The sequence below is a fragment of the Pholcus phalangioides genome, unplaced genomic scaffold, assembly GCF_987345545.1.
Source record: "Pholcus phalangioides strain wild (caught in Gottingen) unplaced genomic scaffold, Ppha-v1.0 ptg000010l_1, whole genome shotgun sequence".
Lineage (NCBI taxonomy): Eukaryota > Metazoa > Arthropoda > Arachnida > Araneae > Pholcidae > Pholcus > Pholcus phalangioides.
The window spans coordinates 15,599,697-15,616,304 of record NW_028301603.1 but is presented as its reverse complement, the minus strand read 5'-3'; the positions used below and the strand labels follow the sequence as shown (position 1 = coordinate 15,616,304).

Genomic DNA, 16,608 nt, shown 5'->3' with positions numbered 1-16,608 from the left:
AATTCCTTCCAAAGAATTCACCCAGAAAAAAAGACTTGCTATTGTTTTTTGTATCTTAAATGACGTCACAAACATAATGAAAATTGTAACTATTGCAGCAAATCGAAACAATCGTTCCCAACTTCAAGGCGCGGATGCGAGCCGATCTCTCCGTTAAAAAGTCTCGCCACAGAGAGCAACAGGCCTACAACGTTACAAATATTCAATTATTAAACTTACCTCACAATCTGAAATATAGATGGCAGCACTGAAATATCATACACAACGCTAACTACACACTCAGACTGTTAGGTGCACTCACTTTGTTCCAGACTCTGCCATGAAGCTGGGCTGGAAGAGATCTCGGCAATGGGATAAGTCCGCTGGCGGAGACCCTGGCATTCATTCATTCAGCAAATCGTAACAAATATTTCATTTTCGATGGGGGGGATAGACACAAAATTCACCAAACAACCAGCACCAATTCTGGCTTTTGACATCTAAAATTGGAGAGATAAGATCTGCTTTGACCATGGGTCTTGTTTTGGAATCAGTGGTGGATTTGTTGTTCGTGAGGTTTGATTTGAGAGTAGTATGCGCAGTGCTAATCTGCAGTGGCTTGCATGATGCGTTTTTGCAGAGGGAAACATCCCTACAATTTTACTTTTATTTATGAAAATCCCTATATTGTTTTTCAAAAATCTTTTATATTTATTTTTGTACATTATTTGGAGCTTTTCATGGAAAAGCTCTCTAATTGTCATTGTACAAAGTTGCTAGCTATGCTGCTTTGTCAGTGGATTTTTCTGGTGGCGAATTGTTGATGAATTTTCCACACGCACACAAGAAAGAGGTTGCAACCCTGGTTGCTAAGGACTGGATCCTTGATAAATGTGGGCGGGGAGGATGATGGCAATTGAACTTTTATACATCATTTTCTGAAATTCTTGGTATTGAAAATGCTATATACTGCTCCTATGCCATCACTCGTAAGAATACTTTTTTTACTATAAATTTATCCAGAAATCAGTTTAATAGGTAGAAAGGGTTTGGCTTCTAGATGTCACCACTAGGAAAAAAAATGGTTGAAAGTTGAGTAATTGGCTAAATAAAACCACAAAAAGCCTCTATTCTTTTTTCAGCTGCGATCCAAAACCAGCAAGATCAGCTTCGCCACCTACAGGACTATGCGTTTCTGAAATTAGTGATGCAATAAGTGGATTTATATAACTGGATGTTTATGACCCATTTCAGAAGTCCCTATGAATAAAATTTAGGTCGTGACTAATGGCTCGAGAACCTGTGGCAGTTTGTGGAGTTAGCCTTGAATTATATTCAAGGCCAACTCCACAGAGAAGTGTACTAGTCTCTGCTGGGAATCAGACCCAGTCCTTTTGCAATCCAAGCATGCCATCCTTTGCATACAAGCATGCTATGCCACGAGAGACAACCATTTCTTCCTTATTTACGCTTTGTAATTTGTAGTGTGACACACTAAACTGAAGGCATAGTAGTCCCCCTTTCCTAAACTTAAGCAAATGGCCCCCTCTACTTCAGCACCTCTGCTACAAAGGATTGCAAGATGACTGGGTTAAATTCCCAGCCAAGGCTAATAGACTTTTCACTTTTCCTTCTGAGTTCATCTCTACATAATATCCAGATAAGTTGTTCCTTCATACGATTGGGATAAGAAAAAAAAATTCAAAAATCTCCATCTCACTAATGGATAGATCATTTAGTTAGTAACACAAACAATGCAATTGTAACAAACTTTAAAATGTGCACCAGTCTTTATTATGACATCAACAGCGACATGTTTCACATTATCTTTCGCAAGAAAAAAATTCATGCAAAAGCGGGTCATGAACAACATTACATGGTTACATCCATCACCTAACAATCAAAGTATCTGAAAAAAAAACTGGTTTAGATTCAACAGCTAATAAATTGCAGATTGTTACTCCATGCCTCATGAAAACAAATGTTTGTTCAGTCATTATATAAAAAAACTGGAGAAACACAGCATAATGACACCACTCGCATCAATAACCATTCTCGTTAATTCAGCACTTGAATTTCACTATCTGATCATCAGTTAAACCCAGACAACCCCCTTTAAATTTAGCAGAGCTGAAGAGTGACTGGCTGTTCCTCGTGGCGCATGAACTTGGCCCTTTAGCTTCCCCACAACAGCACCATAATATGAGGTTATGAATAGCTTTGCTGTGCCTACACTATGGCAAGCATTTTGGTGAGGGAATGTTTCAATGTTCATTAGTCCCTTTCAGCCCGCCACCGTTTTCCTTGGAATGGGTGTACCGCTATTTTACAAGCTTGCTTACACACACAGCCCTGATTTGAGTCGCTGTAGTAATCGAGTGATCATAGTGACTGACTCACATTATTACAAGGACCCAGGTTTGAATGCCACCTGCACCCCAGTGGCTGGAGTCGGTTTTCTATGGTTCTCAACTTTGAGGCGTGTATGCGAGTCTCTTCCTGTTGCCACAGAGAGCAACAGGCTACAATGGTACAAATACTTAGTTGTTACGGTAGACTAACTTCACTTCTGAAATATAGATGGCAGCACTGAAAAAAGCAGACACACAATAAACATACTTAGACTATCGGGTAGGCACAGGTTCCAGACTCTGCCACAAAGCTGGAAGAGATCTCAGCAACTGGATAGGTCCTGGTTAGCAGAGTTCTGGTGTTCATTCATTCAGACCTGATTTGAACCCTACTGAACATACTTGGGATTTAAAAGGCCTAAATCTGTGTCACAGAACTAATCTATTTCACCAAACACCATACAACCTCTGGCCATATGGTTATATTACAATTTACTGCCATAAATGAGATGGGTTAGAAATGAAGGCACTGTCTATCGGTGATCACCCACAGCTTGTTAGGGAAAATATAACCTCCCTTGGGTTTGAACCTGGGACAGCGACAGCAACCTTCACGGTGGTAGACGAGTATCATGTCACTTGGGCTACACAGAACTAGTCTAGACTTTTCTTGCTGAGTATATGTGGTTGACTAATCTGGCACATATCAGACCAGGGTTATGACGGATCACTGGAAGATAGTTTGTAAAATCAAACGTCAATTGTATACACCACCAATACACGAGATGACACTCTTTTCATCTTCTATGCTTGGAGTAAGGCCGCCCCCTCAAAAAATGTTGGATTGAAGGATGAGGTTCAACTAGCGCTGCATGGCTGGTTGGATTGTAGTGAGTATTACAATGAAATTAAAAATTTTAAACAAAAATTTCAAAATACAACAGATATATCAGTATCTAAAGCTATAAGGGTGTTGATGTGAGCAATATTACTATGAACTTTTATACATGCTAACCAGGATGTAGCTAATCGATTGAAAATTGAGGTGCCAGCAAAACGCCACAGGTGCCAAGTCTGTCCGAAATATTGTAGTCTGACTAGTGTGGGGTCTATTTCCCCTGCTAGCATCTTCAATTCAGCTATCGTACATAAGAAAATATATTAGGTGCAAATTTTTTTAGTTGCCATGCCGAAATAATATTTGTCAAGCCTTTGTCTTCATGAGTAAAGAATGAAAAAAAATATATACAGAAAATATATAATATAGCAATACAAAAAAATTATCGAACATTTCGTAAAAAAAATGTCTTGGAATGTTTATCAATGTATAGTAGTACCTCAAATGACAAGCGCCTTCACTAGCGGGCAAAAATTTGATTTACACAACAATTTGATAGCTTTAAAATAGACTACTATGATAATTATTGAGCGAGTTATTAATACATTCAGATGAATTGACAAGGTTTCCATAATCGTGTATTGGATACTATATGAATTGAGATTACATGGTACGACAAAACAGTTTTGTTGGGGGCAGATGGAAGTAAAGTTGTCACTTGCTTCCTACAAAATTGTCAAAGACAAGTAAAGTTGTAAATTTACAGCCAAAATATTTGTTCCACAATATCATAAAAGTCTCGGAAAATGATGGCCACTTTACTACCAGATGTGCCCTGCTCCATAGCTGATTTAGATACGAGTGTTCCTGAAGAACGAGTATTGCAAGCCGAAATGTAATTCACCAAAAAAAAAAACTATGACAGATATGCAAGATGAATATATTTATATATGACGAAGGTTTATACAATTTATGTCATGGAAATAATCTTAATTCCCGATTTCTAAAATTCAACTAACCCTTGAAAGTAAGAGCAAAAATGGGTCATTTCATAAAAAAATTGGGGCAGCCAAAATTACAAGAATATCCTGTAGAATATGTCATGTATTTTACAGGATATATATTCTACATCAGAAGTTTCTCAACCTTACAGACACGGCAGGCCAAATTGAAACTTTCCATGAAGTCTGCGGGCTACCAACTCAAGTAAATTTGTGACAGCTTAATAGAAGAGGGGGGCGGGGCCATAGGACCCCAAACGAAAAAGGGGGAAAAAATAATTGAAGACTTCTTATATATTCTTTTTCTAAATAAAATCCGAAAATTTCCATTAATTCTAGAATTACTCGTTTTTCAATGTTTTTAGCCATTTTCTGAAAATGATTGGCAGGTTACGCCAAAAAGCTCCAATGGCCAGATGTGGCTTGCGAGCCATGCATCAAATACCCCCTGATCCAGTGTTCACCAATACGCATAGCTAGATGTGTGATTCATACATCTAAACTCAATTTTACTCCGCATTTTGTTGAGGAGTGAAAATACTCTTTCACACACAAAATGTTACATACTTTTTTTTCTATTCAATACTTGGGAAAAAAAAAACTCTTTTTAACAAAATACTCTTTAAAATTTTAGAGGGAAGTGAAATTACTCTTCTAAAAATATACTTTTGGATAACACTGGCCTGCAAGCAGTAGAAATACTGCATATCTGACCTGCGGGTCTGTAAAGGTTGTGTGTACCCCTTACTCTGACCAACATACCTCAATTTTGTCTCCGTTACATCTCAGAGTTAATGTTTATAGATCAGGACTGGACAAATCATAGGTGGCCATGATGATTAAAAATTTAGTATTGGCTTTTGAAATTTTATTTTCTTTGGATAGTTACTGAATTGCGCGCCGAGAGCAGCGCAAAATGTTTGGAATTTATATCGGCACATCTGCCAACATGAAAGAGGGTCACCATGTCCTGAAAAAGTCAAAAGAAGCATTATTTTGGACCATTTTCTCTGCTTAAAGAAATTTTTGGTACCTAGTTTTTATTGAGATTTATCCAGTCCTGGTATATATGTGACCAAGAAATTTGTGAGATCTTCAGAAGAAGATTTGTGAATATATCACTCGTGCTCCTTCGAGAAGTGATGGTAAGAATGGTGAAACTTCTTGTATAGACCACAAAAGACTTTTGAGCGATTTGCCTTTCAAAACCAGTTGAAAAGGTAATTTTCCAGTTCCGCAGGTGTGAGACTGATTATTACCACCATGATAAAAAATGTATTTTCACAATTTATTACTTCACTCTACCATCTGCTGTACATCTTGAACCTTCGAATTAGGAACAGGGTTTTGCTACACCATTGTATATATCAACCTTGAGGTACCACCATTATATTTGTATATATTACGGCCAAAGTCTGAAATTAGCTGGTTTGTGAAGTGGCAGATGTCTGGATTTCAGGCTTTTGCCAGCCAGTTTGCAAAGTGGCTGCAGATCACTGGTGAAAGTCTGAAAAAAAGATATGATTTGGGGGTCAACGGTCCCTAGCTATGGCAACTCATATTGAAATCTTCAGGATGTGGCAACCATTTTTGTTTCAAAATTTCACAGAAAATATATATTATATGGCTTTTTCTATTTTTTCTCTCTCTCTCGTCACATGAAGATACATGTATAGCCATATCACACATTTTTTGGTGATGAAAAAAAAGATTTGGCACCTACCAGACCATTTTACATCAAACTTTGGCCAGGGATCTTCAGACATTTCATGAAGGTTGGCCAAAGCTTGAAAATCAGATTTTAGCCAATTGCCCGCACTTCAGACTTTGGCCATAACATATACATGTTATAAAAACAAATAGCAAAATCATTCCTTTTATTTAAATGCCTTAAACTATGACTAGATCAAATTTCCTTTTAAAAGAGTGAGCAGATAAATAGAAGCGCAAGACACACATTAGTCTGCTTTTAAATTTACAAAACCCATGGTTTCAAAACTTATAAAAAATGAAAATAATTGAACTTTTAATACTATTTTGTCAGAAAATTCCACAGGACTGGTTACTTCCAATCTACGGTATTCAAATGCCAACATTGAAATAGTGTGACATTTCCGCATTAGTTTGAAAAAAAAAAAAAAATTGATATAAATCAATCTGGAGATTCAAAATGTTGGATTTGTTAAGCACAGCCTTTCTTATTGAGGAAGAAAACGGTGCTTGACAAATCAAAAAGAAATTTTTAGGAGCCTGTCAAATTTTCCAAGAAAAAATCTTGAGAACAACACCAAGAAAAATTTACTTACAAATTTTCTGGTGCCCGTGAGAAGGGAGGCAAGTTAAGCCTCTGAGAAAATAATGAAATTCTACCTTCTCCCCTCCCTTTAAGTCAATATTAGAGCTTGAAAAATAGAAAAAAATCTAGGCGGCATTTTCTTTTGTTCAAGCATACATTCACGTATAAAATCTTTTTCGATACCAATATATATATATACAAATTCTTAGTTACAACGGTCACAGGACCTGTTCCTTCCTATACAGTCATCTTGGAGGCATGTGCCCATAAAATATAGATGGCCGCTGATTTGTGGGCCTTTGGTACATACCCTAGGCAAGAAACAGGACCTGGCTATAGCACCTTAGATTTGTCAAGCCCTGATCAATAATTCAGTTGGCACTAAAGAATGCTGTCCCATGGGGACACAAGCATTCCCCCCATTAGTTCCACACATAGTTTCTCTTCTCTCCCCAGCTGAAGAGACTACATTGACAACACATACCTATCAAATTAATTTATAGGAGCCCAACCTCGACACTTTTCTGACAAAGTTTGAATACATGTAAAGAAAATAATGGGTACTTATGTATCATGTCACAGATATTCCTGTTAGTGCAGAACCCACCAAACTTGCAAAGTGTGGTTTAAAGCATATGCGGTATATACTCAATGCTGCCACATAGTCAAGTTTAGGTTCAATCACACTCAAAACCGATAGTTAATGTCTCAACATAGTCAAAAGGATGCAGGGTCTAATGAGCTTGTGGCACGGAGGGGGGGAGAGATCAGTGCCTTGCCGAACCATCATGACAAAATAAAACAGCAGTGCATTACTCATCTATTACCGGCACTAAATCACATTGTTTGACAATTTTAAAAATGGACAACGGGAAAAATACATGATACACAATAAACATGCTCAGAGAATGATAAATTTCAGGCACCAGGTATACAACTAGAAAATCCCCCACCCTGCGATTGCTAAACTGAAAACTACAGATAAAATTTTGACATCTCAACAGTTTGTTTGTAAACATAGGAAAAGGAATATCGTTTGTAGCCTAAATCTTTTTCTTTGATTTGTCAAGCTCTGATTGTGCTTAACAACATACTTGAAAGCAGTTGAGATTCTGTGCAAAAACTATTGAAACTTAGTCTACAAACAATTCAATTCAGCATAACTGTTAGATAGTTTTTTAAAATTATGAATCCATGGAAGAATCTAGCCGCAATACACTCACAACTTTTTCCCTGTACAAAATAATATATCACAATAGTATTGTAAAAAAAATGGTTCATCGGAATATACGAGAACTATACAACTAGAATTTTTTGTTTAATAAACACTGAATATTCATATTTGTTAATATTGTGAAAAGTTCGTTTTTACTCGGAAGAATGTAGCTTAATCTTTCTTATCTTTGTCATCAGCGTTGTCCCCAGCATAATATTCTGTAACTCTTTTTTTGTCAACTGGATAAAGCCAGCGTTGATACAGATAAATGGCAAACACAATATCATCCCTGAAACATGCGATCCGATGAGCAGTCGGCATACTGATGATGAACGCGAAAAGGTCATCCACGATGGTGTTGAAAGCCTTGTACATGAAAACTTTCCAAGGCAAGTGCGCCACAGACTTCAGTTTGTAGTTGATGAACAGCTGCGGCATCATGAATATGAATCCGAATGCGTAGACGCCATTAACGACGCTCTCGAGAAACCAGGAGAACCAACTGACGTGTTTGACAAAAAACAGGGAATATGCGGCGTACATGATGCAGCAAGGACCGATGAGCCACATCAAGTACTTCATGCCCTGAGAGTCGTACTCATCAGATTTTTTCTCTTCCTCGGTCACGGCTCCAAATTCGAATTTGGGGCGCCAACCCAGCCAACAAACCTTTAGCTTCAGAGCCTTTGAAACCTTCCAGATCTCTATGATCACAGACACTCCATGCGGCACTAGAACGAGCAGGCTGGTATGCTGGTCTTTGAGATAGACAAAAACAATGCCCTGACTGATGCAGCGCCAGACCAAACTGCGAAACGACAGACCAACGATAGTCTTGCGGTGCCTCCAGAAGCTTATATCATTCTTGAATGCTAGGGCGTCAAACAGCAAGTGAAACCCAGAGACAACAAACGTCAAAAAGAGGAGATATATATGCGTGTCAAAGAAAATGGATCTGACATCGTCCATCTCCTTGTCTGAGAACCCGACTGCTTGAAACATCTGCAATGAATGCTCCAATATTAGAATCAGTCGCATCTTGCCAAGTGGAACTGGGACGTATGATATCTTGAGTGGCATCACAGGGGTAGATCTATTCACTTCGAGGAAGTCTTTCTCCAGGACACCGAAGTGATCTATGTGCAGTATCGGTAAATAGTTCCCTCTCTTGTTGTACCTGAAATGAGGCGCCATCTCCTGGGGCACTTGATAGAGCCGTATTGATTCGGACATGCAATGGACCAGCATGTGCGGTATCCAGTGGATGACCAGTTTCTCATCGGTTAGTCCTCGAGCCTTCGAACGGCCATCATCTTCACCGCTGGATCCCTTCGCATCCAAGAGGTTTATCGCTTCTGTCTTGGGAACAAGGTGCTTGGTCAGTGGAGCTGAACTCATAGACGTCATTTCCGTTTTGAATTGCACAGGTGAATGGAGATTTCCCCTACCGTCGGTGGGCTTGACGAAAACGTGGAGGTGCAGCGAACCGTTGTTCATGGTAGCCTTCGGTACGGTCACGTTGAGATCTATATCGAAGGGTCGAGATATATCGACGTCATCCGCCGACCAAACATTCGTCAACAAGTGCACGACGTCCTTGGAGCCGCTGGCGACGAACACGGACATCTGGAAACGCGTCGATTCCGACCAAGATGGCTTGATGCATTTCTTCTCCGACAGAGGGCACCGACTGGGATTGTAGATCTTGTAAATGTTCCACACAGAATTTACGATGTACGCTATGAAAACTACGCTCAATGTGGTGCTGAGAGACGGGAGACTCAAAAATGAAGAACGTTTTTTCTTAGGAGGAAGTACTGGCGCCTGATTGCCATCCATGTTCAGAATATCCTATTTACTATGCAGAATTCACTATTACCAACACAACTATCACACCCGAATGTAAACTTAAGTAGTTGTAGTAGTATTTCTATAATGATCGATTTTATGTCTAAAAACTCATGAGGAATTTCTCTTTATATCTCCTTATCTCTCTTGTAATTTGATATTTTGAGCTTTTCCATGTTTTGTAAACTAATTATTTTCTTGAACAAGTGGTTTTTTTTTCCATTTAGTAAGTTCCAGCAGGACATGATTCAACTCCACTTATATATATTTCTATATAGTGTGGTGTTCTTCATGGAGGAATGAATAACAGGAGGTGACATCAGGAACGAAAATTGAAGCCGTTGTGGCAACCCTATGGGCTGACGAGTAAGCCCAAACAAACAGCTCTTTTCCCTATACTTAACATGTGTTTTGCCGGATCGAATTCTCTTAAAATATTAATAACTAAATAAATTTAAGCACCATGACTGTTTAATGCGTCTTCAGGTAATCTACATGATCCCATAAAGGAGAGAGATAAAACTTTATCCTTGTATAAGGGGTATTTATATTTTTAATTTATTTTTGAAAGGGGAAGATCATTTTTCACTCTCAACTCGTCATAAGTTTTTAGTTCAGTGCCTTCAATTCATTTTAAAAATTCGATGTATGACATTAATATCTATGGAAATATGATTAATTAAAATAATATGAAGCTGCAATAAAATGCAATTTCATAATTTTTTTCTTTTAACTGTTTGTTTTGCCTTTTTGTTTCGTTCATCATTATCATAGATCCGGGACATTTCGAAAGTGTTTGAGGCCCGTGGGCGCTCGTCTTAAGGTTTACATGAAGAATTTTGATTTCTGAAGCAATCCTGAGGTGCTCGAGCACCTTCTGACAGGGCCGTAGCTAGGCTTTTTGGCACCCGGGGCAAACAGCATTTTGCCGCCCCCGTGCCTCAAACATGGGCGGAGATACGGGGGGGGGGGGCAAAGGTGGAGTCGACTGATCTAATGTATATATGAGCTGACATCATCATCATCATCGTGCCCCCCCCCCAGCAATAATGACCTTGCCCCCCCCAGACTTTCAAGTCAATCTCCGCCTATGGCCTCAAAGTACTGGAAGTGCTCGAGCGTCCTCCGCCACTGTGTATTTATGGTTTTGCTGCCTGTAGGCTGTACAAATTTCGCCACCCTTCTTCCGTTCCACTCTCATATTCTTGAATACGTATTACTGGAAATATATGCCACCCATCCGAACTTTCCGCTATGTAGATGTATTGAGAAAAAAATATTAAAAAATAAAAAACTTTTTTTTACGAGCGATAAGTCATCTCTCTCTGGCCTATAGTGTTTATAAAAATAATCTGGGCTTTTTTTTTCCCTCTTCATTTTGTACCAATTACTTTGCTTTTAAAGTGGTACGTGTACGAAAATTTGACAAAAAAGTTTCGAATTGAATTCTAAATTGAAATCTAAAATTGTGTCTGTGTTCGTCGAGTTTTTGCCTGGAATGGAGAAATATTTCTACAATATTTTAATATAAACAGCTGAAAAGCGTTATATATGCTAATGTTTTGCATATATAATATGTTTTTCGCAAAAAAAGGCAGATTTTTTTTCAAACACCGCTTGTTCAAGTGTCTTTAAACATTGTATTTCTCTCAGCACTGAGGTATTACATGTTTTGGCATAATTTTTTTAAAATTAAAATGCCAAGAAGAAATTTTGTGGCACAAGATATGGGTAAATTTTGGTTATTTTTGCAAAAGGTTCCATGTTATTGAAGTTAATATTCGAAAACAAGTAACAACTAAAATTGTAAAAGCTCTCGTTCAATTGTATAAATATATCCAAAGAATTTGAGAAAAAAAAATCGAGTTCCTAAAGTGAATAGTAAATTTTTAAATGATTTTTAAAAATGGGGATGTTTCTCATAGGAAAGCATGGGAAGCCACGGTTTGTTTGGGCTTACTTGGTCCCTTTAATAGAGCGATCACTGGCTTCATCTGGCAACCCAGATTCCCCATGCTTTCTCAACGGAGGCGCTGGTCGCGTCACCTCCTGTTATTCATTCCTCCATGGGTGTTCTTGCATAACTTAACAACTTTGTGTACTCAGTGATGCTAGCCAAAAGCTGTATAATTAATATTGTAATCAGTGGTTTTATTTTTTTTTTGGTAAAAAATTTGGAGATGATCTATAGCCAAGGTTTCTAGAATATATAAGGTTAAGTATTAGCAAGCGCGCGCTTCAGAATGAAACTGGTTTTGACGTCACCCGATTCCTCACGTGACCCACTCAAACGGGAGCATAATGTAAAATTGTTGGTTTTTCATGAATTTTTTCGCATAGTCTTTACGCTCAAAACTTCATCAGTTTTTTTGAGCGAATGCCACAAAAACCACTTATTGTCAAGATATTTTTTTTTAATTTTTAAAAAATTTATTTGATTTTTAATGAATTTTTTTCCCAACTCATGCATGCAATGTTAAGTCAATGGAAGCAGCTTCTCTCTTCCACGAGAGGGAAATTCTTGAAACCATGAGAGGGAAATTATCAGGAACGCATTTTTAGGGAGAAAAAAAAACATACAGGGAAAGAAAAATATTAGATACATTTGAAAGTGTTTAATAGTTTTGGTTGAATTAAAAAAAAATTCTTGGTAATAACAGTTATTATTAATTATTAATTACTAGTTATTTATTATTAATTATTATCATTATTTTGAACTCGCCCACACCTGAACTTGTTTAAACAGTTATAATGTAGTGAAATTGATTCCCAAACAGGATGCCACGGAACCGTGGGTAAGGGCCAATAACAAGAGGAAGGGGTTTTCGTTCGTTTTTTAACTGCATCAAAAAAAGTAATCGCGCTCTTTTCTAGTGCAGTCTTAACGCATGGGCCCACCCGGACACGGCCTGGGGGTCTCACGCAGAGGTGGCCCACATGATAATGAGATATCGTTCGAGATTAAGCATGCAAATTGGTAAGCAATCACGGGGCCGCAAGGAGGGGGAAGCAGTGATGTCTGGTGCCCTGGACGCTGAACCAGAAGGGGTGCAAATTTCAACCTTTAACCATAGGGGGAGATTGACTTGGAAGTCTGGGGGGGGGGGGGGGCACGATGATGCCAATTCATATATACATTAGATCAGTCGGCTCTACCTTTGACGCTGGGGGGGGGGGGCATGCCCCCACGCATCCCCCAGTAGCACAACGATATAGTACAATATTTGGACCATATCGTTATATATCGAAATGTCAGAGGAATATCAGATATCATAACTATGATATAGAACGATCTCGTCTTATATGGTGCAAATTATTTATGATGTTAATTGATCAAATGTTTAATTTTTCAGCCGAATATGTATTTGATTCCATGTGAATAATCTCTACTTTGAAGGACAACAACTTGGGACAATAAATTATTTTAATATAGTTTGAAAAACATAGATCTATATCGTGCACCTGACAAAGATCTATATCAGATTCTCGATATAGACCTGATATAGATCTATCAAAGACGACATAGCTCTATATCCTGAGCATGACATACATCTATATCGTGAACCTGACAAAGATATATATCAGATACACAATATGCTGATATATCACCATATTGTGTGCCTATAAATAAAAATATTGCCTTGAAATAAAAATTTGGAGGAAATTTAAAGTCGAGTGTACAATTCTTTGTTTGAATTGAAATTAAAAACGTTTGAATTTTTCATATGAAATTTTGATTTTAATAGGATTAATTATGTTGATATATCAAAATCATTTCGTCAGTTATAATTGAATCCTTACTGTGTATGTTTTACATCGTAGATGTTGGTATTTTAGAAGGAGCGAGAACTTATCCACCAGTGGCTTTAATTGCCACTTTATAATTGCACATATTTTTTAATTTAAAAAAATTGCTTTTGTTTTTGTTGTATGTGTGTTTTTCTTAAAATTATTTATTTTTTTCCTTTGATGTTTTCATTTCTTACCATACTTTGAGAATTTTAACTCTTTTGTGATGCATATTTTTTATTCTGTATTTTTTGTTTCATTAGCATATAAATTAATAGTTTTAAATAAATAATATACTACACAATACATTAATTTGTTTCTTGTGTTTTTTGTATTATATATAATTTCTTCAATTATAATATAATTTTTCTATTATCTGCCTCAAAATGATAAATATGTCTCACAATTTCTATTTTGTAATCTTCTATTTGTAATACATGAAAATGAATGAAGTAAAAAAAAGATTACTTGTAATTTAATGTTATAATAAGAAACTATAACCAGTGCTGTTGTGGTGCGTTGGTAAGATACGGGGTAAGAGATGGGAAGAATTCAGGGTACATGGGTTCAAATCCACCCACCTCCAAGTAATTGCACTCCCCCCCCGAAAGAGCGCCATCTATCGTCCAAAATTTGAAGTACTTGAATATATCACATTCACGATATAGATCTATTTATCTCCGACTATGCCTTTTTTAGCCAGAACGATATCGTGGCCCGATATAGATCTATATTGAAAACTGAAATTTTACGATATAGATCTATATCTTTGTGCTACTTGGGTCTCCTCCCATGCCTTTAACCTCTCATTCAATATTAAAAGGAGGCACTAAAATGCGTGCTTGTCCCGACTGACCAATCATCTAGTTGCGGCACTGTGTAACCATTTCTAGTTAGGTAGGGAGGTCTTAAAAAATCAATTTTTCCGGAGACAGTGAGACGGGGGGGCTGTGATTCCCGAATGGTGAGCCACATCATCTTGAGATGCCATTGCTATTTGTACCGCAAATATTCTGATATTCTGCTGATACTTTTATTGAAAATTGTCTTATTACTACACATAGGCGTACGCAATATTTTCTCAAGGGCTGGGGTCGGGGTTTCATTTTTTTTCTGATGGGGGTGGGAGGCCCGTCATTTCAATATTTTCTGGGGGGGGGGGGGACAAAGAACTTATACTCAATATATGTATACACATATATCTCTTGTAGTGCATTTTTTGAAGAACCCTGCTTTATAATACGTTTGGTTAAACCTAGAGTGCACAACTTCCGGTCCCTCATGGCCGAAATTAGGCAGCTGCAAAACTTGAAATTTTATTGAATCCATTGATGAAAAATATGTCGATTTATTAAAAGACACACACATATGGTAGTGAATCTGCAGCACCCCACATCCTTGGATGGGGACCTTAATTTTTGAAAGGACCCCCAGACTAAGATTTTTATCCGGCTTTCTTGGTTGAAATTCAAGAAAATTTATATTTTTATATATTTATATAAACATAAAGGCCGGTTTACACGCACCGTTTTGTCGTCCGTTTTGGGGGGGACCAAACCGGTCTGAAAATCGTGTCATTTTTTGGGGGTGTCTACACGCAACGATTTTTCAACCGTTTTATCTTGCGATCCAGCTTGTGACTGTTGATGGATGTCCACAATGGAAGACGCGCTCTTGCTATTCACTCTTTACCAATTACATCAGTTGCAGAAGAGCAGGAAGAAAAATAAAAGAAATCGCAGGTCAGAGACATAATTTACTATATTAAAGAATCGATGAAGTGGAGGGAACATAATATAAAATCAAAATACAAAAAAAAAAAAAAAAAGAAACGAACTATTCACAAAAAACGAAAGTTACCCAACAAAAAAATGTTGGCGCACTGCCATGGGTGGAGATACGCCTGGGGGGGATACACCCCCCCCCCAGCCTCAAAATTGAAGTCGACAGATATAATGTATATGCGTATATATGAATTGACATTATCATCATGCCCCTTCCCCCCAGACTTCCAAGTCTATCTCCGCCTATGCGCAGGGCAAGAAAAATACGTACAACTGAGGTCGGTAAAAGGCAAAAAGTGCCCTGAAATATGTCTTCTGATACGTGGATTTTATAGACTCCTTTGAATGAAGTCTATAAAGCCTATAATACCATTTCAACTTTCGGGGGTCACCGAGAGATGTGCAAAAAGTTTGACCGTTTTCTTCGTAATTGTTTACTTAATCCGAGGTGCCCTCGGTCCGATCCTCCTCGAATTATCGAGAGACTGCCGTAACTCTCTACTTGAGTTAAAATACCACTTTCAGAAGTTTCTCGATAAGCAAAATGGATTATGGCGTGCAAAACATTTCGTACTACCCTCAGCCCGAAATTCCGTATCTACATAAAAAAAGTTTTAGGTGCCAATACTGATCAAAAAATGTTTTTGACCAGTTCAGCAATTGCAGATCGCAAAGTTATAATTAAAAAAAGTACTTTATTTATACAGCCAAACACGGTTAAAATGATATCGAAGATTCTGCGAAATTTTTTTGGTGCAAACGATTCGTCCTTAGTAGAGCCCGGAAGTTCAGGCAAAATGCCACATAAATGTTTTTTTTTTACTTATTTTTAAACTTTTCCGGTAAAAATGCCTTTTTTGAAATTGTCGTGCCATAAATGCCTATTTTACCAGTTTTAAGTTTATTAGTGAATTTCAGAGGCATAATCTGTAAAACTTGAATATTACGGGCATTGAAAACTTCAAAAAAAAATCGCTCTTTTTAAAATTTCACAAATCTCAGTATTACTTATCGTCAGAAAGCCGCCTTCCCCAGCCCCATTTAGACGCAACTAAGTGATCTGAGAGATTGGTGTTGGCATGTATTAATTTTGCTTTGACCGGATGATATTAGCCGTGAATGATTTTGTTTCAGATGAACGCAGTCCGTGTTAGAAAAGCGGAGGAAAGTTAGAAATTTGTTTCTCCTCACAGGCTTCATATGTCTCGCTCAGGCATTCGACTGCGTTGTATGAGTATAGTGGCTTGAAGTAGTCTTGTATACGTAGTAATATAAAAATATTTTTTTCTTTTTACAAAAATAGAACACGATAGCCATGTTTCAACTATAGAAATGATAATGATTATTCAAAATGATACGACAAATAAACGAGAATAAACTCGAGATAGCTCCACAGATCATTATCCCTACCGACCCCGCGTCTGGTAATCGTGGCCCTGGAATTAGTAACCTAATCCTGACGGTCTAGTAACATTTTATTTTTGACTTGAAATCCATTTAACTTAA

General features: G+C 37.6%; 1 protein-coding gene across 1 annotated transcript; it reads right to left on the bottom strand.

Moving 5' to 3' along the window:
- Nucleotides 1–1,747: 1,747 nt before the first annotated feature.
- Nucleotides 1,748–9,805, bottom strand: LOC149080987 (lipid scramblase CLPTM1L-like). The gene has a single exon (XM_089237709.1). It carries the CDS (start codon nt 9,518–9,520, stop codon nt 7,853–7,855), a length of 1,668 nt encoding a protein of 555 aa, XP_089093835.1. The 5' UTR covers nt 9,521–9,805; the 3' UTR covers nt 1,748–7,852.
- Between the last annotated feature and the right edge of the window lie 6,803 nt (nt 9,806–16,608).